Source organism: Microcebus murinus, chromosome 24, assembly GCF_040939455.1.
Source record: "Microcebus murinus isolate Inina chromosome 24, M.murinus_Inina_mat1.0, whole genome shotgun sequence".
Taxonomy (NCBI): Eukaryota; Metazoa; Chordata; class Mammalia; order Primates; family Cheirogaleidae; genus Microcebus; species Microcebus murinus.
The window spans coordinates 30,554,566-30,579,409 of record NC_134127.1 but is presented as its reverse complement, the minus strand read 5'-3'; the positions used below and the strand labels follow the sequence as shown (position 1 = coordinate 30,579,409).

The window sequence follows — 24,844 nt, the reverse complement described above, 5'->3', positions numbered from 1 at the left end:
GGCAGCAAGGAAGACGCGGCAACCGGAGTTCTTCTGACCGTGCTTTAATGGGGTTCCCTTTAAGCTTACATGATACGGAAGACCCTGAGCACAAGCTCTCACACACTTATATACTCTAAGGAAGGAGGGAAGTGATGGGGATAGGTTGAAAGCGCGCGAGGGTTATTACTGATAGGCCAAGCTAAGATCCTTCATATGCATACTTGATGAGACAGGAAAAGCCCCTACACCTGCGCGGTTCACCCTGTTTATCAGTCCTGTAGTATCGGCGTGACCAGAAAGCCGGCGCCATCTTGCAATGGCGTTAACACCGCACCCCACATCTCCCCCTGTTTTATTAATTAATGCGAACTGAGCAACCAAGATCAAAGTCGCACCTGTGTTGACAGTCCCAGTTCCATGCAAAGGCTTGCGCCACTATAACATTGTCTCTCTGTCATGGTCCCAAGGCCAGCCCACTCTTTCAGGTGCTGAGTGGCTTGATGAATCCACGTTGCAAGGGCCGTAACTACGCCGGCTGGCAGGTTATTAAGCGCATATGCGGTCTGCAGGGTTGTGCTCAAAGCTACAGCCGACGCTGCGGCAGCCGTAGCGATAGCTGCAACAATTGCAGCCGTGATTCCGAAGTTCCTGCGAGTCCTGAACAATGTTAAGGAATTAGGAGCATCTACAGGAACAGGAATATATCTGGGTAAACTAGCAACAGCATTCCAACACAACGTACAGTTACAAGTGGATGATGTACAATTAAGCAGTGAAGTAGCAGGTGTCTCAGATAAATTCTGACCGAAAAAAGGTCATCTCCTCTGTCCTCTGCGTCTTTTCTCCTTTCTTTCTCTCCCTTTTCTCCTTTCTTTCTCTCCCTTTTCTCCTTTCTTTCTCTCCCTTTTCTCCTTTCTTTCCCTTTGCAGGTCGGGCTGCGCTATCCCTCCCTGCATTTTCCTTTTTTGAGCTCTATATTCCTTTTTTCCACCTTTTACCGCGGTACCTCCCTTACTGCTTCTCTCTGAGCTTGCTTCTTGCAAGTCACTCAGTGCACTTTGGCTAGCTGCTACGCGCGGGCCTGAAGTCTCATCATACAGGCATTTTATGATAATAGGCCACAAAAAGCGCCGCAGCAGAATATTACCCATTTTTTGGAAGCAGGGGAGTTTTGGCCGTCCCACACGTCAGTTCTGAACTCACCTCTGTCGAGGTCGTCTCCGCTGGTGCTTCAAAGTTGCACGAGGTTCCCGGGTTTCGGCACCACTTGTCGCGCCCGCCTCGGCAGCAAGGAAGACGCGGCAACCGGAGTTCTTCTGACCGTGCTTTAATGGGGTTCCCTTTAAACTTACATGATGCGGAAGACCCTGAGCACAAGCTCTCACACACTTATATACTCTAAGGAAGGAGGGAAGTGATGGGGATAGGTTGAAAGTGCGCGAGGGTTATTACTGATAGGCCAAGCTAAGATCCTTCATATGCATACTTGATGAGACAGGAAAAGCCCCTACACCTGCGCGGTTCACCCTGTTTATCAGTCCTGTAGTATCGGCGTGACCAGAAAGCCGGCGCCATCTTGCAATGGCGTTAACACCGCGCCCCACAGATTTTTGTGCTTGGGAATGTCTAGTTGTTCCAACATTTGTTGAAAGAACCATCTTTTATCCATTGTGTTACCTTTTCTCCTTTGTCAAAGATCAGTCAGCTGTGTTTACGTCGGTCTAGGTCTGCCCTCTCTCTGCCCTGCTGATCTGTCTGTCTGTTCTTTCACCATCTTGATTCCTGCTGCTTTGTGCAAGCATAAGCTTGAAGCTGGGAGAGCCAGCCCTCTGCCTTTATTCTTCTCCTTCAACATCATGTTGGCTGTTGCAAATTCTAGAATCAGACTGTCAACACCCACAAAGTGACCTGCTGTGATTTCACCTGTGGTGAATGCATAGCTGAGTTAGGAAGAACTGACATCCTTTCAACACTGGGACTTCTATCCATGGAATAGGACACCATTATTTAGTTCTGTGATTTCTTTCCTCATAGTTCTACAGTTTCTTCATATATGTTGTGCATATTTTGTTAGATTTACACCTAAATATTTAATTTTGGGAGGTGTGTTAATGTAAATGATATTTTGCGTTTTTTTTGTTTTTGTTTTTTTTTTGGAGATAGGGTCTTGTTCTGTTACCAGTGGTTGATAATAGTGGCCTCGTCACAGCTCACTGTAACCTGGAACTCCTGGGCTCCTCTTGCCTTAGCCTCCAGAGCAACTGGGACCACAGACATGTGCCACCAGGCCTGGCTAATTTTTCTATTTTTTGTAGAGATGGGGACTCACTTTTGCTCAGGCTGGTCTTGAACTCCTGGCCTTAACAGATTCTCCTGGCCGGTCACGGTTGCTCACGCCTGTAATCCTAGCACTCTAGGAGGCCAAGGCAGGAGGATCGATTGAGGTCAGGAGTTCAAAACCAGCCTGAGCAAGAGTGAGGACCCCCCTACTTAAAATAGAAAGAAATTAATTGGCCAGCTAAAAATATATAGAAAAAATTAGCCGGGCATGGTGGCACATGCCTGTAGTCCTAGCTACTTAGGAGGCTGAGGCAGAAGGATCGCTTGAGCCCAGGAGTTTGAGGTTGCTGTGAGCTAGGCTGATGCCACAGCACTCTAGTGCGAGCAACAGAGTGAGACTCTGTCTCAGAACAAAAAAAAAAAAAGAGATTCTCCCATCTTGGTCGCTCAGAGTGCTGGGATCACAGGTGTAAGCTGCTGCACCCAGCTGATACTGTGTTTTTAATTTCAAATCCCACTTGTTTATTGCTGGTATACTGGGAAGCAGTTGACTTTGTATAATAATCTTGTATCCCGCAACCCTGGTATAACTCCTTATGAGTTCCAGAAGTTTTTTGTTCATTATTTTTCATTATTTTTGTTCATCATTTTTGTTATTTCATTATTTTTGTTCATTATTCCAGATTTTCATTAACTGCCTTTTTTAAACTTTGCTATGCTGATTGAAAAACAGGCATATTTCTAGTGGGCAGAACAGGTACTGTATAGGTTTTCTAGGGCTGCCATCACAAAGTATCACAAACTGAGTTAAGCAATAGAAATGTATTGTCCCACAGTTTAGGGGGCCAGAAGTCTGAGACCAGGCATTCGGCACAGGTGGTGAAAACCTGTTCCAGGCCTCTCTCCTTGGCTTGTGGGAGGCCCCTGTCTCTCTGTCATTACAGGTCATCCCTCTGTGGGTGTCTGTGTCCCAATCTCCACTTCTTACAAGGACCCCAGTCATACTGGATTAGGGTCTACCCAATGACTTCATCTAACTTTAATCACATTTTTAAAGTCCCATCTCCTAAAACAGTCACTTCTGAGGTCCTGAGGGTTAGGGCATCCATATGTGAGTTTCTGGGGAAACTCACCAGCCTGTAACAGGTGCACTCTTTGAAAAGCAAAAATACATTGAACAACAGTTACTCCTTCGTGTTAGTTCAAGCCACTTTAATTCTACTCTACGATTCTGCTGGGCTCTGTGTAAGGCAGTGAAGTTTAGAGCCAGGTATGGTTGCATGGGGTGGTCTTGATGGGACACTATGCTGGGAGCTTGTATAGTAGCATCTTGAAAACATCGAGTCATTTGAGAAGAATACAAACAGGGAACCCAGAATGTGCAGATCTGTCCTGTTGGAAAAGTGCACTTAGTGTGACCCAAAATCTAGATGAAAGGAAGGAAATACTGTCCTCACTCATCTGATACCCACTGGAATCCAGGCGGAACGTGCCCATGGGCACTTGTCACGTCACCGGTGTAGCAAATTTTCAGGGCTTGTCTGAGACCTAATCACTGTGCATAACATCATTCCTGAGGTGAAATGTGCCCCAGTGAATGGAGATCTGACCTCAGGCAGAGGCGGATGTGTGGTATAGCGCAGGCTGCTGATGTCCAACTGCAGATATGTGGGCAGCGGGAGTTAAACTGTCCCTTCCTCAAGGTGCTCAGCTGAACCAGCAGGTGCTGGAACAGCCCTTAGGACCCATGTCCTATGGAGAACAAATGCCCAGAGAGACGGGACTGCCAAGGGGACACAGCGGTGGTCCCCAGACAGGGTGCTGGGACCCAGGGGTAGCATAAGACCGTTTCAACCTGGGAACTGGGTGGTTCTGCCCATGTGTGCTGGGCCCCAGGTGGCCTATTCATCTGTCTCTCTCAGGGTGGTCTCGCACTGGGGGACCAGACCTGGCCAGATCCCACTGCAGACGACCCTGCTGCCCATGTGACTGCAGGTGTGGCTGTGACGGGACAGACATCTGCCCAAGTACAGGGCGAGGACCTACAGGAGCCTGTCCCTAGTGGCCACAGCCAAGGGGACCACAGAGGCCACATGAGTACCAGAACAGTGAAAGGAACGAGGGGGGCAGGTGTTCTCAGAGGACAGCAAGGCCTGGCCCAGACAGTCACAGCCCAAGTCCCACTGCCATGGCCAGGGGCAACATGTACATGCCCAAAAGAAAACAGAGCTCTCACTCAGCTGTGGCTGAGGTATTCTGGGTCTCCCCATGGCCCCAGCAATGCCAGCATGCACAGTGCCACACACCTGCTATGTGCTGTGAGGACCTAGGCAGGCCTGGGACAGCAGGAAGCCCGGTCCCAGGGGACACCCTCCCGGGTGTGGGGGCAGATGGCAGAGTCAGACCGAGCACCTGTGACCCAGCCACACCTGAAAACACCCACCTGTTGGAGGCTGCACAGGCTGGGTGCTCATGTCCTCATGGGACACATCCCTTGGTGGGTTAGGGGCAGGAAGAGTCTGCAGCTCCCTCTTCTCTTGGCCACTTGGAGCATCAGGAAAAAGTCTCTGCAGCACCTTTTCGACAAACACTATCAGGGTACACAATGAAGAAAGAAAAGAAAAAAAAGTAATGATTTATGGCAGTTTTTATAAATAAACTTTTATTTTTAAAAACACAAAATCACCCAAGCAATACCACCTGAGAGCCCAGCTCACAGCCCCCACATGGGGCACTGCCTCCAGGACCCCCAGAATGGCCTCCCAGACTCTGACCTTAGGGACCCTGCCCACCAGAAGACCTAGACACTGTCCCCAGGGAACCCCCAGATGCTGTCCCCAGAGGATACCCAGACACCATCCCTAGGGGACGCCAGACACTCACTGTCCTAGAGGGACCCCAGACACTTCCACAGGTGCACTATCCCCATCGTGCAGCCTGCAGCTGACCCAGCCCCTTGGGGTAGGTGCTAGTGGTTGCAGGTGTGCAGCCATAGCAGTGCTGCCCAGGTGGTGCAATCCAGGCATTTGTGCTGCTGGTTCCTCTGTGATGTCATGGGCCCTCTCTGAAGGTAAGGCTGAACGGCACCTGGGGGCCAGAGGTTGGCCAGGTCTGCGGAGGAAGCACCAGGCAGGGATGGGCTCCTGCCTTGCTGCCACAGGAGGACACGACCTGGATGTGCCGGCACCTGCAGTCGAGGAAAGAATCTGTGTCCCTGATGCGGCTTCGAAGTTCTGTGGACTTTCTTCCCTCTTGTTGTTTTGTTTTTGTTTTGTTTTTTTCTCTTTTGTTTTTCTTTTTTCTTCCCTCTGTTTACTATAGTTTGCTTTGTGTTTTAACCAGAGGGAGAACACTGTCATGATGAATAAACATTTTGGTCCTGATTTAATGTAGTTAATGAACAGGACTGATCTCAAAATAGCATACTGAAAAAGGTGAGGGGAAAAAGTTAATTAATTCTTTTTAACCTCATGAAATATAGAAACGAAAAGATACTGAGCTGCTTTGCAGTGACCAGAAATCACAACAAACAGAGAAGTTGCAGCAGGGCAGGTTCCTCATAGCAAAAATCCCATGGAACAACCATAAACTCAATCAGTGGACACTCGCAGGTGGACGCTGTAGGTATCTCTGCACTAAGTGCAGAAACAAACCAACACGAAAGAGGCCAACCTGAAATTGCAGCCCTGCCTTCATAACACAGACTATTCTTTCGGGAGATTGTGTGACCTCGGCCACGAGCCCATGGGACCCCACAGCCACTTGGCCTTTAGGACTCAGCACACCGGGCTTCTGCAGCTCCTGCCTGGGACTGCTCAGGTGGCCACCCCCGGCTGGACATTTGGGACAGGTGGTCCTTCCTCGGGGATAAGACTTGGTCCCAGGCTGGGTGGTCTGGGTGGCAGGAGGCCGTCCCACAACCCCGCTACTGGAGAGTGCACCCTGGGCGTGAGGCTGACTCCATGGGCTCAGCCGCGTAGGGCCCAGACCTGCTGCGGGTCAGGATGGCCCAGTTTCCATCGCCATAAATGTCACTTTCTACCCTGCCCCACTCCTCCCTGTGGACAAGCCCAACCAAGACGCGACGCCCAGGGACAGGAGCTTTTCACCAGCAACAGCCATGGCAAAGCCCCGTGGCCTGAGGTCTGAGGGAGGGCCGTCTCCACTGCCCAGCCCTGTCCCTCAGGTGACAAAGACCCTCTCTCCATCTTCTGAGACCCCCACATTGGGGACGCCGAGGACAGCTCCTGCTACCTCACACATCAGGGTAGCAGAGACAAGGGAAACGGGTGCCGAGGAGGGTGGGCAGGCCTGTGGGCTTGGGTACCCATCAGACACCACAGAGCCGCAGCTGCTCCCAGGGAGCCTTGTCCCAGAAGCATCACCTCCCCCAGTGATTTTCCAAGTGCATCCAACCACATCAGTCCTTGCTCAAGAACCGTCAATCACTTTGCACGAATGGGCCATTAGTGGGGCAGGAAGGTCTTAGACGTCCACAAAGACAAATAAGACATCTGAGCAGTAGATGGAGGCAGCACAGACGTAAGCAGCAGCAAGGCCGGCACACCGCCTTTGCAAAGGAAGACATACACCCACCCCGGCCACACCCACCTACGACGTAAGATGGCAAAGCTGATGCCAGGAATGATGGGCAGTTACCAAGGACGGTGGGCGGGACCTGGGAATGCAGGTTTAAAACGGTTAAACACACGTCAACATAGATACAATATGAGTGTAAAGGTTGTCCTCAAAGTCCTCCATCTCGTGGAGGCTGGGAATGAGAAGGAGGCCATGGACATGGATGCACTCACTCATCAAGGTTGAGAAGCTGATACAGTCCACCTCTTATCAAATGGGAGAAACAGTTTCCTTTTTGGTTTTAAACTTGAGCACAGCAGTCCAAAACACCAAAACATAAAGGAAACCTTTTGTTATCCTGAGCTATACTGGTTTAAGTATCTTATAAACCCGAGTGGCTGAAGGGACTCCTACTGTGTGCTGGTGTGTCTTAAAGCCTCGTATGTGCATCTTCTCCCCACGCACACGCTTCCCGGGATGTCTCTGGTGCCTGGTCCCTCCCAGGGCACACGTGTCTCGTGAAAGGAGTGTGTGTGGGAAGCCCATTCCCACTCTTCCCTGCAAACTACCACAGAAAAACGAGCATCGAATGCACAGTTCTTCTCTGAGAGAAGCTGGTGACCAAGGCATGACTTTGATATCAAATCCTGGCAACTGCTGGTGTTATGACAAATTATCCACGATCCATGAATTATTTATAAACTACGCTGCAAAAAGCACGAGAACAGAGGATCTCAGATGTCGAAATGGGCATCTCCTTAAAAAGTGGGAGTTTTCGTCCTCAACAAGAACTTTAATAAATCTTAACCCAACTTAATCCGAATATCCAATATTTCATCTAAAAATGAAATCCGAATATCCACTATCCGAATATCCAATATTTCATCTAAAAATGAAATAATTTTGCTGACAAATATACATGACTATATACTTTCGGCTCTGCAATATAAAGCATAAAGATTTTTTAAATAATGTGATTTTAATTTTTTAAAATCAGTTTTAAAAGAGCAAAGTTTAAAAAGCAGAATTAAAATATCAATAATTACTTTCCACTAACACAGCTGGAGAGTCACTTTAGCCCAGCACTTGAGACTGCTGGAAGGTGGGACTGGGTGTGAGACTTTGTGGACGTGGCACCATGTGGTCTAACATCCGCACAACTGTCCTCTGAGACAAGACAAGCTGGCGAGTCTGCAGCTGTGGGGGTGGATGGTACCTGGGTGTCTGGGGTGTGACCACAGCGCTACAGGCCACAGGTCAGGAGACAAGGATGGGCTCTTACTCTATCTTCTGCATGCTCCGGTGTTTACTTACATAGAAACAATCAGCTCTTATGGATCAAAACCACACGCGCAGCCACAAACCGCTAGGGCTACCAGTGGAGCAAGTCCCCTGTGAACCACCAGACAGCTTCATGCAAAGGTGGGCTTAACTCAGGACATGTAGTACGTCTTCCAACGGGCCAACTCTACTTTGTGATTAACATTAAAAGCAGAACATAAATGAAGGCTTTTTTTTCCCAGAATAACCAGAACATTATAAAGTATAATTTTTAAAAAGTATTTCTCATTTTTGGTTTCTTGAAATACTTTTTTGACCTAGTGTATTTTTTGTGTATGTATGTGTTTATGTACTACAGACGTAAGCTAGAAAATCAAGTGAAAGGTCAAAAGTCTCTTTTCTGCTTAATTTATGAAGTGTTAAAAACAAAACAAAAAAACCTCACCCAACAGAGCTGGTGAAATGGTGCTGGAGGAACTCTCCAGTGCTCCGAGGTGTCACTCGGGCCAGATATTAATAAAAATTGCTTAGTGGTCACAGCAGATGCTGACACCCCCCCCTCCAGAAACCCGAGGCCACCTCAGTTCTCATTTTTCTCACACCTCATCACTGTGCTCCTCTTCCAGCAGCAGGAGCGACTTTTAACTTGAAGCTCTAGTGTCTGTCAAAAAGCAATCACTGAAAAATAAAAAGGCAGGGATGGGTGTTTAATGTCAATCGAAAAAAATACCCTGCAGGAAGACAAACTTGATTTCCAAGCAGGCAATCAGAAGTGGGAACTGAGAGGCAATAGCAGAAGGCCAACATGGGGGAAACATCCAAAATTAATATGCTGAAACATCAAACAAAAACAAGGCTCCTTGCACAGGGGAATTAATTCATCTTGGTGCAATTTTCAGAAAGGACTACGGGTCAAACTTGCTGTTTCAATTGAAAGACGTAAACCAAAATAAAATCTTTCAGTAAAGCGTTCTTTGGAAATTAGACAACTACGAAAACTAAATATGTGAATCCTAAAAAGAACAGAATGTTTGATTGCTGGTGGTAAACCTGTCCAATCCTAAACTCTTCCGCAATGTGTTATTGGATTTAAAATCTAACGATTGGGGATGAAAAGAGAGATTGGTGGTGAGGGCAGAGATTAAAAATAATAGCCCATTTGTGATACTCTAACCAAAAACTTCAAAACTTTTATCATCCCTATAAATGAGTAAATAGAAAAGTGAGACTTTCAGAGAAAAAAACATGTGCAGCTAATCTGGGGATGCAAGGAGGAAAAAGTTCAAGAGAGACACGAGGAGCAAGGAGCGCAAGGCTGACAGGGGGGAGTGCTCACAGGAATTCACAAAATGATAATGACAGAGCTTTCCAACTGGACACCTGACACTCCACGTTGAGAGAAAAAAACACGGAACAAAACAGGTTTATGACATTCCTTTCAGAGTTTTCACTTGATAGACCTGTGAGTGGAAAAGTGATTAGAATTCAAAGTGAGAATTGGCAGGCTTTAAAACAGTCTGCTACTGAAAATAAGACCAGAAATACCGTTAGTAGGAAGTGTCACTGGGCAAGTTTGATTTTCCCTCCTTACCCCAGCCTATTGCATTGGAGAAAATCTCCCAGAACATTTTCACAACTACAACACAAAAACAAAACAAATTATTTCATCAGTTTAACGAAAACTGAAAAATTCCCATCTCAATAAATACCAGCTCTAATTATTCCCTTGTTCATCCTGACATCCGCCTGTCTTATTTTAACAGGCATTTGAAATTTAAATTTTCTTAGGGTTGTTATATTTTTTTGAAATCTGGTATTTTAAATTTTCTCTTTTCAGTGAAAACTATGTTGAAATGCTGGTCTGAACATATGGGCGGTCTACCCATAGCTTTCTTGGCAATGATAATCACTGGGTTTTTTTTTTTCTTTTTCTTTTTCTTCCTATAATGAGGCATAATCCAGAGATAAAGGAATAAATTGATAGTAGCATAGTATCACTTCATGAGAAGAAATGTTTGGTATAGTATGTTAATTCAATGAATAAAAGATTCTTAATGAGTTTTGTAATAGAATTATAAATGGAAAAATAATTAAGATTTAAGCAAGAATTGGCAAGCTTTCTGGAATATTAATGAAAAGAAAAACAGTACTCCAAGTAAGGCCAGAAATAACACTCAAATAGGACACCATCAGAGTCTTAAACCACGATTAATCAGACATCGTATCCTCACATAAGTAGTAGAAACACGCTAAATAATCACTTTCTACCAAAACTTCAGCACTTGAAAAAAAGCAGCAGGCTGGGCGCGACAGCACCTATCATCCCAGCAGTTTGGGAGGCTGAGGTGGGCGCACTGCTGGAGCCTGGGAATCAGAGGCTGTGGGGAGCTGAGATGGGCCGCTGCACCCCAGCCTGGGTGACAGAGAGGGACCCAGTCTAAAAAGAAAAAAGAAGAAATAAAATATTCCAAGCAAGTTCTCTAGGTGCACGCTCTGTATCACTAACGTTCATGAACATTCTGCACTTGGGGGAGACTGTCACCCGTTCACGAAGGACTAGAGACAACTCCAGCCGAGGAGAGAGCAGGTGTGTCTGGGGCTAGCCACAGTGGGGCCTTGGCAAACGGCTCAGCATCAGATGTCTGCTCTCTAGGGAGGGCTGGGCTAGCCCCGCCGGGATGCATCCAGCAGCAGTGTGGGGAGCTGCTTTGCGAAAATTGGAAAGTGCAGGGAAACTTTAACTTTACTCCAGTACTTTCCAGTTCATTAACATTTGCTTTGTCATCAGACAGGCCTTGGATTGAATTCACAGAACTTCTGCCCCACAGGGGCTTCCCCAGACAGGACCCGCGCCATCTGCATGGGGAGGCTGTCAGGCTCAGTGCACACATCGCAGGGGACACAGGGACTCAGGGGCACCCCTGCACCTGCTGCCTTGCCCAGAGCCCAAGGGAGCAACTGTGCTCCCTCCTGTGCCTGGGTGGCACCTCATCCCTCTTGCCCTCAGACAGCCTAGTATCTCCCCTGGACGCGTGAGGCAGGCCCACCTGCTGCCCCGTGGCACCCAGCTGCTCTGGTCTCACAGGCAGACGTGCCTGGGCTCCCATGCTCTTCCTGCATGCAGGGGATGGGCCAGTGACAGTGGCCAGTTGGCGGCTCCTTGGGCCCCTCACGTGTGACTGAGCCCTGGCAGTGCACGGCCACTATCGCCCCACTTCACAGACGAGGCACTGGGGGTCTCAGGGCATGACCTTGGTGGCCATCCAGCACTGGAACCAGGCCTTCCGTGTGCCAGGCCACAGGCCGCTAGGGACAGGGGACCCCCTTAAGATGATCACCGGCCTCTCCTGGGCTCTGGGCTTCTCCCCTCTCCGGCCACCACCAAGCTCCTCTTGCCACGTGTGGAGGGGCCATGTCCACAGCTGGCCCCAAGCTACTGGAAACCCCAACCCCTCCCCCACTCCCCTTGCTCTGTGCGCACAGCACATGCAGACTGGCCTTCTGGCCACCAAGTCCAGGTTTGTCTGCAGAGATACAAACACCTGCCCTGCCCAATCCCTCGTCCCAAAGCTCCTCCACAGTGGGACTGACACAGCTGCCCTGTCTTTGCCAGCACTCAAGAGACCTCCGTCCACACTGATTTCTTCACTCACTCACTCATTCATTCACTCACTCATTCTTTCATTCAGGAAACACTTCCTGAGCACATTTTCAGCCCTCAAAGACCTCTGCAAAGCAGCGGACTAACCAACTCCTGCGCCAGAAGGAAGGGTCCTGTCACACCTGAGTGCAGAAGACCCAGGCAACACGCATGTTGGTGAGCATGGCCAGCCCTTCCTGTCTAACTGCACAGTACTCCACAAAAGCAACCAGCTTGAAAGCTCTGCCCCTGCAGAGGCACTGTGCGCCCAGGAATGCCGCTCTGTGAGTAGGAAAAACAGGTCTCTTCCCAAGTAAAGGTCTCCAAACCAGCACCTCCAGTCTGAGACTCCAGCAGGGAGCAGTGGACAATACGTGCACACATGTGTATATGCACACCACACACAGGCACACCACACAGGCACAGGCAAAGCACACACACATGCACACAGACACATATACATAGGAACATCACACACAGACACACACATACATGCACACACACCACACACAGGCACACATACCACACACAGACACACTGGTCAGCATTGCATGGTAACTCTCAGAGGCTTGCAAAGCATGACCCAGGAGATATTAGCACTATCATAAGTTTTTCCAGTGTAAAATGGAGCGTACTTTTAAAATTTTTACACAAGTAGTATTTCTTCAAAGGCAAAACACTATTCCCATTAATCCTGAAGAGTTTTGCTACAAGTTTCTATAGGGGACACTGTCCCATCAGCAGGCTACCTAACCTAGCGGAAACAATCTACTTTCAGGTAAAACCAACCAACCTCAGAATCACTGCTTCAGACCAACAACCAGCCCACCCCTCATGCCCCCTGGTCTGTGCTTGATGCATCCTCTATCAGCGACCACTGCCCCCAACCCAGGGCCCACCCTCCAGCTACACCAGAGCTTCCGAGCTGGCACACACTCAGCAGACCTGGACGTGCTGTCAGAGCTCAGCGTGTGGTCTGCTCCAAGAAAGTACAGCTCAGCTGCCCCTGCAGGCTGCCTTGTCTCCACCACAAGCTGACAGCGCCCACAGCCTCTCCCCACCACTCTGGGACCTGACATTCTGGGCATGGCCAGACTGTGAGAAGAGCTGTCAGTGGAGACCCACACCAGGCCTCACTCCTGCACCGACTGTGCTTCCAGCCACCAGCAGGAGATTCCTGCAGACAGACTCTGGTTTCAGGTTCTAACAGAGTGTAAGTGCTGAGAATTTTTATTCCAGCTAACACCTTCCTAAGCCTTCCTCAGGGCCCAGTGCTCCTGCTCCTCAGGTGATCCTGAAGACACAGATGAAACTGATATAGTTTCCCACTTAAATTTTATACTTTCAGGATCTATCGATTCATCCTTCCAAACACAATGTCAAACAAGCTTTACTTGACAATTCTGTCACATACCCTACGGGAAAAGGAGGCAGTTTCAAGAGACAATGTCTAGTGATTGATTAAAACAATGAAAACCTTTCACTCATTTTAATTTAGTGAGTTGAGAAAGGCTTTTTAAAGTTGACCATGTACATACACTACAGATGATATAATAGTTTGTTGCATAGGAAAGAGCATTTAATTCCAGGCTCTGAAGAGAGTAACAAGCACTTGCAAGAATGTGAGAAGAGAGAGTGCAGTGTGGAGTCCCCAACCAGGAACACAGGAGAGAGCTCTGAGCCAGGGAGGAACACCACTGCCCAGCTCACCTCAGCACCGAGTAATATCAGCCAGGGGAGGGAACACCACTGGCCAGCTCACCTCGGCACCCAGTTAACATCAGCCGGGGGGGAACACCACTGCCCAGCTCACCTCAGCACGGAGTAATATCAGCCAGGGGGGAACACCACTGGCCAGCTCACCTCGGCACCCAGTTAACATCAGCCGGGGGTGGGGAACACCACTGCCCAGCTCACCTCAGCACGGAGTAATATCAGCCAGGGGGGAACACCACTGGCCAGCTCACCTCGGCACCCAGTTAACATCAGCCGGGGGGGGGGGGGAACACCACTGCCCAGCTCACCTCAGCACGGAGTAATATCAGCCAGGGGGGAACACCACTGGCCAGCTCACCTCGGCACCCAGTTAACATCAGCCGGGGGGGAACACCACTGCCCAGCTCACCTCAGCACGGAGTAATATCAGCCAGGGGGGGAACACCACTGGCCAGCTCACCTCGGCACCCAGTTAACATCAGCCGGGGGGGAACACCACTGCCCAGCTCACCTCAGCACTGAATTAACAGCAGCCGGGGAGGAACACCACTGCCCCAGCTCACAGTAGTACTGAGTTAACACCAGCCAGGGAGGAACACCACTGCCCAGCTCACCTCAGGACCGAGTTAACACCAGCCAGGGGGGAACACCACTGACCAGCTCACCTCAGCACCGAGTTAACACCACCCAGTGAGGAACACCACTGGCCCAGCTCACCTCAGGACCGAGTCAACACCAGCCAGGGGGGAACACCACTGGCCAGGTCCTCAGCATCGAGTTAACACCAGCCAGTTTGGAACACCACTGGCCAGCTCACAGTAGCACTGAGTTAACATCAGCCAGAGGGGAACACCACTGCCCAGCTCACCTCAGGACCGAGTTAACAGCAGCTAGGGGGGAACACCACTGACCAGCTCACCTGAGCACCCAGTTAACAGCAGCCAGGGGGGAACACCACTGACCAGCTCACCTGAGCACCCAGTTAACAGCAGCCAGGGGAGAACACCACTGACCAGCTCACCTGAGCACCCAGTTAACAGCAGCCAGGGGAGAACACCACTGACCAGCTCACCTCAGCACCCAGGTAACAGCAGCCAGGGGGGAACACCACTGACCAGCTCACCTCAGCACCCAGTTAACAGCAGCCAGGGGAGAACACCACTGACCAGCTCACCTGAGCACCCAGTTAACAGCAGCCAGGGGAGAACACCACTGACCAGCTCACCTCAGCACCCAGGTAACAGCAGCCAGGGGGGAACACCACTGACCAGCTCACCTCAGCACCCAGGTAACAGCAGCCAGGGGGGAACACCACTGACCAGCTCACCTCAGCACCCAGGTAACAGCAGCCAGGGGGGAACACCACTGACCAGCTCACCTCAGCACCCAGGTAACAGCAGCCAGGGGGGAACACCACTGACCAGCTCACCTCAGCACCCAGGTAACAGCAGCCAGGGGGGAACACCACTGACCAGCTCACCTCAGCACCCAGTTAACAGCAGCCAGGGGAGAACACCACTGACCAGCTCACCTCAGCACCCAGGTAACAGCAGCCAGGGGGGAACACCACTGACCAGCTCACCTGAGCACCCAGTTAACAGCAGCCAGGGGGGAACACCACTGACCAGCTCACCTCAGCACCCAGGTAACAGCAGCCAGGGGGGAACACCACTGACCAGCTCACCTCAGCACCCAGGTAACAGCAGCCAGGGGGGAACACCACTGACCAGCTCACCTCAGCACCCAGTTAACAGCAGCCAGGGGAGAACACCACTGACCAGCTCACCTCAGCACCCAGGTAACAGCAGCCAGGGGGGAACACCACTGACCAGCTCACCTGAGCACCCAGTTAACAGCAGCCAGGGGGGAACACCACTGACCAGCTCACCTCAGCACCCAGGTAACAGCAGCCAGGGGGGAACACCACTGACCAGCTCACCTCAGCACCCAGGTAACAGCAGCCAGGGGAGAACACCACTGACCAGCTCACCTCAGCACCCAGGTAACAGCAGCCAGGGGGGAACACCACTGACCAGCTCACCTCAGCACCCAGGTAACAGCAGCCAGGGGGGAACACCACCGACCAGCTCACCTCAGCACCCAGTTAACAGCAGCCAGGGGGGAACACCACTGATCAGCTCACCTCAGCACTGACTTAACGGGACAACTCAGCCCTACCCCTAAGAAGGGCCTAGACAAGGGAGTCCTGGTGCTCACTATAATAGCTAATGTCCACTATGGAGCCTAACATCTGATTGTTTAAAAACTGGTGGGTCATCTCAGTCTGTGAGATGATCTGTTTTCCAAAGCCTAGTAGGTGAGTCAGGAGAAGAGGGCCCCAGCAGGGTGTTTTTCTAAAAGGGAAGACACAGCTGGGACTATATTTTTCTCCATATTCTGCCTTATTGAGAAATTAGTTTCTTTTTCTTTTTTTTTTTAAGTAAATGTTTTTTAACTATATAGTTGCCACTGACTTTTTATTTCAAAGGGCAAAAACACGATGATTATCAGTCTCAAACATAGATAAGGAGAAAAGAGAATCATGGCACAAATTACTCCAGGTAAGAACCACCAGGAAATGGGAGGGCTGGGACAGCTGGTTTTGGGGCAGACTGGAGCGCCCACTCCAGGCACAGCCTGGCTACCCAGTTCAGTCCACTCTCCTGCCCTGGATACCGATTTTCACCATTACAGCAGTATTTAACACACATTAGTATGTGCCCTGAAACTTAGGGACACTGTAGGTGAACAGATTGTCTCCACTGCTCAGACACAGGAACTGACACTCAGAGGTTCTTGTTGCTCTTTCTGGGATGTTGCTGGTGGCAGGGCCACCTGGAGGGCGCCTGAGACCCTCTGAGAGCTGCACACTCCCCACCACTCCCGAGAGCTGCTCAGCCAAGCCACAGCCCGGTTCCATGCCATTCTGGGGGGAGGTGGGCGGGGGTCTGAGGTGGGGTCTGGCGGGAGGTGGGCCGGGGTCTGAGGTAGAGTCTGGCGGGAGGTGGGCCGGGGTCTGAGGTAGAGTCTGGCGGGAGGTGGGCGGGGTCTGAGGTGGGGTCTGGCGGGAGGTGGGCGGGGTCTGAGGTAGAGTCTGGCGGGAGGTGGGCGGGGTCTGAGGTAGAGTCTGGCGGGAGGTGGGCGGGGTCTGAGGTGGGGTCTGAGGTAGAGTCTGGCGGGAGGTGGGCGGGGTCTGAGGTGGGGTCTGAGGTAGAGTCTGGCGGGAGGTGGGCGGGGTCTGAGGTAGAGTCTGGCGGGAGGTGGGCGGGGTCTGAGGTGGGGTCTGGCGAGAGGTGGGCGGGGTCTGAGGTGGGGTCTGGCGGGAGGTGGGCCGGGGTCTGAGGTAGAGTCTGGCGGGAGGTGGGCGGGGTCTGAGGTGGGGTCTGGCGGGAGGTGGGCGGGGTCTGAGGTAGAGTCTGGCGGGAGGTGGGCGGGGTCTGAGGTGGGGTCTGGCGGGAGGTGGGCGGGGTCTGAGGTGGGGTCTGGCGGGAGGTGGGCGGGGTCTGAGGTAGAGTCTGGCGGGAAGTGGGCCGGGATCTGAGGTGGGGTCTGGGGTAGAGTCTGGCGGGAAGTGGGCCGGGTCTGAGGTGGGGTCTGGAGGAAGTGGGCTGGCGTCTGGGGTTGAGTCTGGGCCAACAGCAGGATCTGGGGTCTGTGTGGACGCACCCCCAGGCCCCCGTCCTGCCCCCAACCCCGGGCCCGCACCTACCGTGCCTCCGGCGCGCCGCCATGCCACCACCCCGCCCGCCGACACGCTCTGCCTGAGCTGGCTGGACCTGCGTGCCCTGCGCTTCTGGATTCCCCACCCCCACCCCCGCTTTGGCCCGCCCACAGGGACAGAAGTGCCCAATCGGGATCCAGGGCTCCTGCCAGTGGCTGTCAGTCAGCCGTGACCTGGCCTTGGATAGGTTAGTACCGAGGATGGGCGTGCCCCGGGGCCCTCAAACTCCGCCTCTGGGAGCAGCGCTGCGGAGCATGCGCGCAGGGAAGCGGTAGGGGTGGCGGGGGTCCAGGCCCAGCAGAACGAGTCCTGAGCGCGGGGTGGGTATGCCAGCGCAGCCTGTTCTGGGCAGGAGCAAGACTCAGGCTGCGAGCGCCGGAAAGGACGCTGTGGCGAGGACGAGGCCCAGGAGGCTAGAGGGAGGACGGCCCCACCTGCCCTCCCCCGCGCCCCGGCGCCTACGCGCCTGCTGCCCCTGCTCTCTTCCCTACTCCCTGGGTCATCCTCCTCCTTGGTCCCCCTCCTCCCCAGTGCGTCCTCCTCCCTGGGTCCTCCTCCTCCCCAGTACCCCCTCTCCCTGGTTCCTCCTCCGGGGGCCTCCCTCCTCCCTGACCATCCTCCTCCCAGGGTCCTCCTCCTCCCCAGTCCCCCCTCTTCCCTGGGTCCCCCTCCTCTCCGTGTTCCCCTCCTCCCTGGAAGTGTGTTATCTGCGGGACTCTCAAGAGTCCCAGAGACATTGCTGCCTCCAGCACCCTTCCACCTGGTCTGCCAGACTCTCCCTGGGCTTCTTGCTCTTTCTCCTCTTCCTTGAATTCATTTCTTCATAGACACACCTGTGGAGTGTGTAGGTCGGCACTGTTCCACGTGCTGGATCCGTCTATGGATGGTCTGAGCAGAGGAGGGAGACAGGGCCCAGTACTGAGGACATTCTGAGGTACTTTGGAGAAAGATGAAGAGGGAGGAGTGGAGCTATAGGTCAGGGAGCCTCTTCAGAGGTCATTGAGCACAGGCATGGTGGTGTCCAGGAAAGGAGGTCCCTGCACGAAGACCAGTGGTCCAGGAGCCAGAGGCCAGTGTGAGGGAGCAGTGAGGTCAGGATGGGGTAGGCATGTGCTGGGCAGGTCCTGCTGGAAGCTGTTTGGATGGTCCAAGGAGTAGGATGGAAAACATCAGCCAGTTTTGAGCAGAAGAGTGAAATGATCTGACATGCATTTTAGGAAGGTGCTCAGTCCTGCACTGGGCGGAGGCGTGGAGGCTTGTTTGAGTCCATTGAGACAAGAAGATATCTGTTGCTGGTCTCTGAGTGGGACCCCCCAGGCTGTGGGAGGAACTAGCTGGACTGTGTACGTGTAAGGGCAGAGCCAAAGATACTTTTGATCCGTCAAAGCAGGCTATGGCAGAAAAAGACACATCTGGGATGGTGCCAGGGTTTTTGTCTGGAAACCAGAAGGCTGGAGTTGCACTGATGCAGAGGAGACCCTCTGGGAGGATCTTTGTTGGGTGCACTATTTCAGACTTGTTAAGTTTGGGGTGCTCAGGAGAGGCGTTTAAATGTCTAAGGCCATGCTGGAGTGGGCAGAGCAGAAAAGTGGTCCCAGCACTGAGCCCTGAGGGGCTATAACCTGGGGGCAGTCAGGAGATGAGGTCCTGGCTGCAACACAGAGAGGGTGTGGCCAGGGAGGAAAGGGACCTGGAGCAACCCTGAAGCCAAGTCAGAGAAGGCATCTGTCTAAATGATGTGGACAGGTCTTCGATGACGGACAGCTGGATTTGTCAAGGGCAGGCCATCAGTGACCTTGATAGCAGTGATTTTGTTGGGGTGGCAGAAGCAGACGCTCGATGGAAATTCATAGAGTTTCAAGTAGAAATTGAAGACATTGAATCTTCTCTGGTGGGACCAGAGAAATGGGGCAGTAGCTGGAGGGTTTTCAAAGACAGAACACACACACATATACAGAAAATGTGTGTGGAAGTTCAACCTAATCAAATTGATATGGAACACTGAGTACCATGGACCATGTACATTTGGATAACGCTCTAGATTAGGCTGCATCTCAGACTCTTCCACTGCATTGTTCCCACAGGCATTGGGCCTACTCATGGCTTTCTCACAACACAATCTTCCTATGAACCAGGTCTTCTCCTCCAGCCCTGTTTCTTCAGCCTCTTTCACACACACCCTTCTTGAAAAAGTTGACCTGAAAGCCAGTCTCCACTGTGACACCTTCCTCTACCTGTCACTCTGTCTGCTCCTGCCAAAGTCCATAGGACCTGCAGGCTGCCACCTTCTTGGTCCTCACGTGAAACTCTGTGGTCTCCTAGAAGCCCTGTCCACCCGGTTGCCAGACCTGGGGGCCATTGTAGGCTCCTGTGTGCTTTCTACATGACCCACCCCTAAAGTCACATCTGCGTCTTTCTACTTGCACATTTCCTAGTTCCACTGCCTGATTTGTGTCTTCATCTCCCACTAGGGTTTTTCTGGGCATTTTAAAATTGATCTCCCAACCCCACATCACCTCTTCTCTTCACAGCAGCCAAAATGATCTTTTAAAAATCTCACTGCCATTCAAAATACACTGAATGTAAACCATCACAGCAACAGGATCTAGAAGAAAAATCACACACTCATATCAACAGATGCAGAAAAAGCATTTGAAAAAGCCCAACACCTATTCATGATTCAAAAACAAAAACAAAAACAAAAACCCTCTCAGCCAGCTATGAATAGAGGGTAACTTCTTCAACCTGATAAAGAACATCTGCAAAACCCTACAGCTAACAATGTTTAATGGTGAAAAATTAGAAGCTTTTCCATGAAGACCAGAAATGAGGCAAGGTTGTCCCCTCCCTCCACTGCTTTTCAACATTGTACTGGAAATTTTAGCTAATGCAATAAGACAAGAAAAGGAAATAAAAGGCATACAGACTGGAAAGGGAGAAATGAAAATATTTGTTTGCAAATGACGTGATTGTCTATGAAGAAAATCTTACTGCCCTGCTCAATCCTACATCAAATGTCACTGTGTGTACAACACAATTCAAAGCCCTTAACATGTTCTAAGAGACCCTGCATCTCCAGCCACTTTCCTGCTGCCTTCTCCCTTGCTCACTTAGTTTTGGTTGTTTTGACTATTCAGTTAAAAGAAAAGTCACTGAGTCCATCTGCCTCTCTGTGTCTACAAGCCTTCCTTCTGCCTGGAGCCCTTTCACACTCTGCTCTTTCTTGCCTAAATGCTGTTTCCCAGGGCTGTGGCAGGTGCCACCCTTGACTGCAGCCTTGACCATGGGTTACCTGCTTCCTCTCAGACCCTGCTAACTGGCCTTGGGCTTTCTTTGAAGCTATGGGAGATGCTCAGCTGGGGGACTTGGGGGTGAGAGGGGTGGGGGAGCAGCCCCCAATCATGGGGGGGGATGGAGTAAGCTGGAAAAAGATGCTGCCTTCCAGAGGGTCTGCAGGGGGGTTGAGCTGCAGGTGCCCACAGGGGTTTCCAGTCACCAACACATCATTCCTTAGCTTTCCCTCCTTCCCGGTATCACTCTTTTAGCTTCCTGGGATCAGTCTCTCGAATAAACTACCTGCACTCAAATCCACATTCCAGGCGCTACTTGAGGGAGAACCTACTGTAAGATGTAATTATGACTTCCTCAAAGGTTCTTCCCTGATATCACAAACTATATTAGTTGCCTTTTCTACGTTTTCAATAACATCTGATATCTTTCCTTTAGAGAAGTAATTATCTTTGTAATTATATGTTACTTGTGTAATTTTTATAATAAATTGGCTCCTCTCCAGACTGAAAGCTTGGTGGGGCCAGTGATGTTCTGTCTATTCTGCTCACGCAGTGAGAGTGCCTCCTGGGCACTCAGGACACCTGTGCTATTTTTGTTGCTGTTGCATGAAAGAATCAATAAGTACATTTCCTAAAAGTCGAAGAGATGAGGGCAGAGATGGAGAGAAGGAGAGTATAGGGAGAGTGCATTGTAAAATGAAAATAGATTGGTATAGAATCCATAGTTTTGGTTGAGGTTTGGCACACTCAATTCGCCTTTTTTTTTTAAGACAGAGTCTTGCTCTGTTGTCTGGGCTAGAGTGTTGTGGTGTCAGGCTAGCTCACAGCAACCTCAAACTCCTGGGCTGAAATGATCCTCTTTCCTCAGCCTCCCCAGTAGCTGGGACTACAGGCATGCACCACCATGTCAGGCTAATTTTTTCTATATATATTTTTAGTTGTCCATATAATTTCTTTCTATTTTTAGTAGAGACGGGGTCTCACTCTTCTCAGGCTGGTCTTGAACTCCTGACCTCGAGCGATCTTCCTGCCTCGGCCTCCCAGAGTGCTAGGATTACAAGCGTGAGCCACAGCATCCAGCCAATTCCCCAGTTTTTGACAGTGGAGACAAACTGGAAGACGCTGGAAACACTACGGAGAAATGGGACATGGTCAGATGCCTTCGATTCATCTTTGTATCGGCTTTACTGTGTAGCTCCCTGCTTTGGAAATGAAGTGCCATTGATTACTGTCTGAGGGACTGATTATGTAGAAAAATCTTACAAATGGAGACTTGAAACCTTGGAATTTCTGGAAAAGATTGGTTTGACCCACTTCAAATAGTTTGATCATCTGCCCTTTTATTTGAGCCCCTCTCTATCTTTCTATAAACTTTCATCTTGGTGTTCAAGTTGTTTTCACATCTTTTATCTCATTTTAACCTCGCAGCTAAAGTGGAGCTAAGTGACGTGCCCAGGTCAGGTCGGAGACCTTGGAAGGCGGTGTGGCCTGTGTGGCTATGTGAATCTAAATGGACCTATAGAAATATGGCCACTGTTGCTGCATTTTCCAGACGGCTGCAGGTGATTGACCCACCTCCTACTGGATTAATTCTCCCTTCTTCCTCTGCATGCTGCTGACTCAGGAGGCAGCAGCCCCATCTGAGGGCGCTCATGGCGTCTCCACCGGTTTGTTCAAATGAAGAGACTGCTCTATTGGTCTGGGGACACCACGGTGGATCCCTCTTTCCTGTGGAGACACCACGGGCACAGTTCATCTCAGGGGAAGACGCCGTGAAAATCGTGGGAGGTTCCTCCCGCAGCACCCACAGCAGCAGCCACTCCCGCAGCAGAATGCCGGGCAGACGGGGAGAGAGTGCTGTCGTCCGCGTCTTCTCTCCGCCCGGGAGCCTCTCAGGTGTGGAGGAGTCTTCAAAGCGCGCACGAACCCCTTGCACGGATGCGCTGGTGCGTCCCTTATCTCGGTCCAGTGTGGGCTGGGCTTTCCCTTGTGCCGAGAGGTGTGCGTCAGGTTCTCCAGCTAACTTTCCAGCACCTGAGCGCTGCTTGCGCGTGCAGCGTGGATGCCGAGCGCATCCTGTCCCGCGCCCCGCGCCCCGCGCCCCGGTGATCTGCGCTCCCTGAGCAACAGTTGGGCAGGGCGGGGCTGCTGTGCGCGCGCTCCCCGCCGTGCGCGCTGGGGCCAGGGCGGCCGGGCTGGTCCCAGTGGCCGCTGGGCGCTCCCCTGAGGCGCGCGGGCTCCCGGCCCTTCCCCAGATGGAGCGCGCGCCGGCCGCCCCCCAGTGCGCCGGTGCCTCCCCGGGCGCCGAGTGCGCAGGCGCCGGCCGTGAGGACCGACAGTGCGCCGGGCTCGAGCGCGGTCTGAGCGCGCGGCAGCGGCGGCGGTGGCGGCGGCGATCGGACCCCCAGCGGACCGACGGACCTTGGCAGACCTACCGAGCCGCGAGCATCGGGAGCCGGCGGCGGGGTCGTGCGCGCCGCCCGTCCTGAGGGCTTGGCCACTTCACCATGTCGACCGGCACCTGCTGAACTAGAAGAGCCCGAGGATGTCCACGCTGAGGAAGGTGCGAGCAGCTGGGGGCCGCGGGACCCGGGCGCGGGGACCGGGGCGCGGGGCGTCGAGGCAGGGAGGACCGGGGCGGGGGTGGGGCAGCGTGACCGACCCGCGAGATCGCTGCGAGGGCGGCTGGGCGAGGGCCGGGGGTGGCTGAGGGACGCACTGCCCGCCAGGGCTAGAGCGCGGGGACCTCAGGGACAGCTTGTACTGGGGTCCGGCGTTGAGCTCCTTGCTGGGTTGTGCGCGTAGCTGCCGGGCAGGGGCCCGGGTGCCCCTGGGCTCTGGGGCTGCAGGAGCGGGCACCGCGGAGGTGTGAGATGCCTCGACCGGCGTGGAGGGGCACAGTCTTGGGGGCGCCGGCGGGCGAGGGGCTGCAGCCGGGGCAGGTGGGGCAGCCGCGAGGGAATGGGGGCGGCGGCCTGTAAACTGCATACCCCTCCCCCAAGCCCAGGTGGGAGAGCCGACGGGCTGGGGATGGATGAAAGGTGTCAGAGCCCTGGTAGAACGCGCCGGGGTCGCGGGAACTGCCGGGGCGGACAGGAGCGACCACTCTGCCCGGTTTTGGTGGCTGCGGCAGCCAGGGGCTGGGGGGTGCGCGGGAGGGGGTGGCCGCCGCCCGGCTCTCCAAGTGAGAGCGAGGAGCACTGGGGCTTTTTTCGGGGTGGTTGCTAAGCAAGGCGCTACCCAGCGCAGGATTTTGTAACTAAGCCTCCCCCGGCAGCGGCTGTTGCTGTTCTCAGGCTCCTTCGCTAACGATTGCAGGAGAAATAATGAGGATGTAATTATTACAGCCCTGCGCAGCCAGGGGTGGGGGGCGGCGGGCCTGGCGGGGTGGCCCGGGGCGGGGGCGCCTCTTCCCTCCTAGCTTCTCCGCAAAGCGCAGCGAGAGCTGTGCTCGGAAGCTTCAGAGAAAACTGGACTTGGGGACCTTAGGAGGGGTCTTTAGAGCAAGAGTTAGAGGAGGAGGGGGCGACAAGGCACCGCGCCTGCAGAGACGCGACATGAGCGCAGGTGGAAGTGGGCGCGGGCGCGGGCCGGGCCGGGCGTGCTGGGGACTCGAGCGCCTGCCCGGCCGCGGCTCTTCCCACTTCGCCGGCGCGACTCCGGCCCTGCGTATGCTTCTCCGAGCGCTCGGCCACGCGGGCCGGGCTGGGCCAGAGTTCGTGACTGGTCAGTGGCAGCTGTCCTGTATCGATTAGAAATAAAGCGATCGGCGGCGAATCCATCCTGTGTGATGAACTCTGCCAACCTGGCTGTGGGTGGTTTGGAGCCGGAGAACGAAGCGCAACGGCTTTCCTGTCCTCTCCGATGGAGAACTCGGGAGGGCGCGCCTGGCCTGTATCGGGCTCTGGCATCGCTGAGGGACGGTGGATCTGATTGGAAGTCAACACCCCAGTGGTCTATGCTTCACAGGAGACTCTTTTTTGCAGATGGTGAATTAATTATATTTGCAGTTAGGAGGTAGCCGGTTAGCATGGCACAGCCCGAGTCCAGGCAACACGTTGGGAAGGTCGCTGTTTCGGGTCTGGGCGCTGCCCTAACCGCCCCTCCCGTGCACGCCTTGGAGGGGACACTTTAGTTGAAGGCTGGTGGGCCATGTAGCGCCATTTTCATGGCACTTCCTTCATAGTCTTTGAGCAAAGTAACAGGTAACCAAGGCAAAAATGGTGAAATGATGAAAAAAAATGATAATTTTTGGCAGGTCCAGTTGTTACTCTGAGTTTTAAATAAAGTCATTAATCGGGATTTTACAGTAGCCAAACTGTCTTGCGCAGAGAGTTGGGTGACTCACAGGTTTGG

At 52.5% G+C, this 24,844-nt stretch overlaps 2 protein-coding genes across 4 annotated transcripts in view; one reads left to right on the top strand and one right to left on the bottom strand.

Moving 5' to 3' along the window:
- ERICH1 (glutamate rich 1) overlaps positions 1–17,278 on the bottom strand; it is a 42,993-nt gene extending 25,715 nt beyond the window's left edge. For 2 of the 3 annotated variants that reach the window (XR_012914710.1, XM_075997296.1), the window contains exons 1-2: positions 17,187–17,278; positions 4,706–4,852 (exon numbers count right to left, since the gene is read on the bottom strand). Coding sequence is in view for 2 of the 3 variants with exons in the window: in XM_075997296.1 (XP_075853411.1) it covers positions 4,706–4,852; positions 17,187–17,208 (169 nt within the window). In the remaining variant the exon portion in view is untranslated. Of the gene's footprint in view, positions 1–4,705; positions 4,853–5,145; positions 5,299–17,186 lie in introns of those variants that run through there. The other variant, XM_075997297.1, reaches the window with a different exon arrangement.
- A 5,556-nt stretch (positions 17,279–22,834) lies between these two features.
- The window catches only part of DLGAP2 (DLG associated protein 2), a 531,153-nt gene continuing 529,143 nt past the window's right edge, over positions 22,835–24,844 (top strand). Inside the window, exon 1 of the mRNA XM_075997292.1 lies at positions 22,835–23,051. The gene's annotated coding sequence lies outside the window, so the exon portion shown is untranslated. The remainder of the gene's footprint in view (positions 23,052–24,844) is intronic.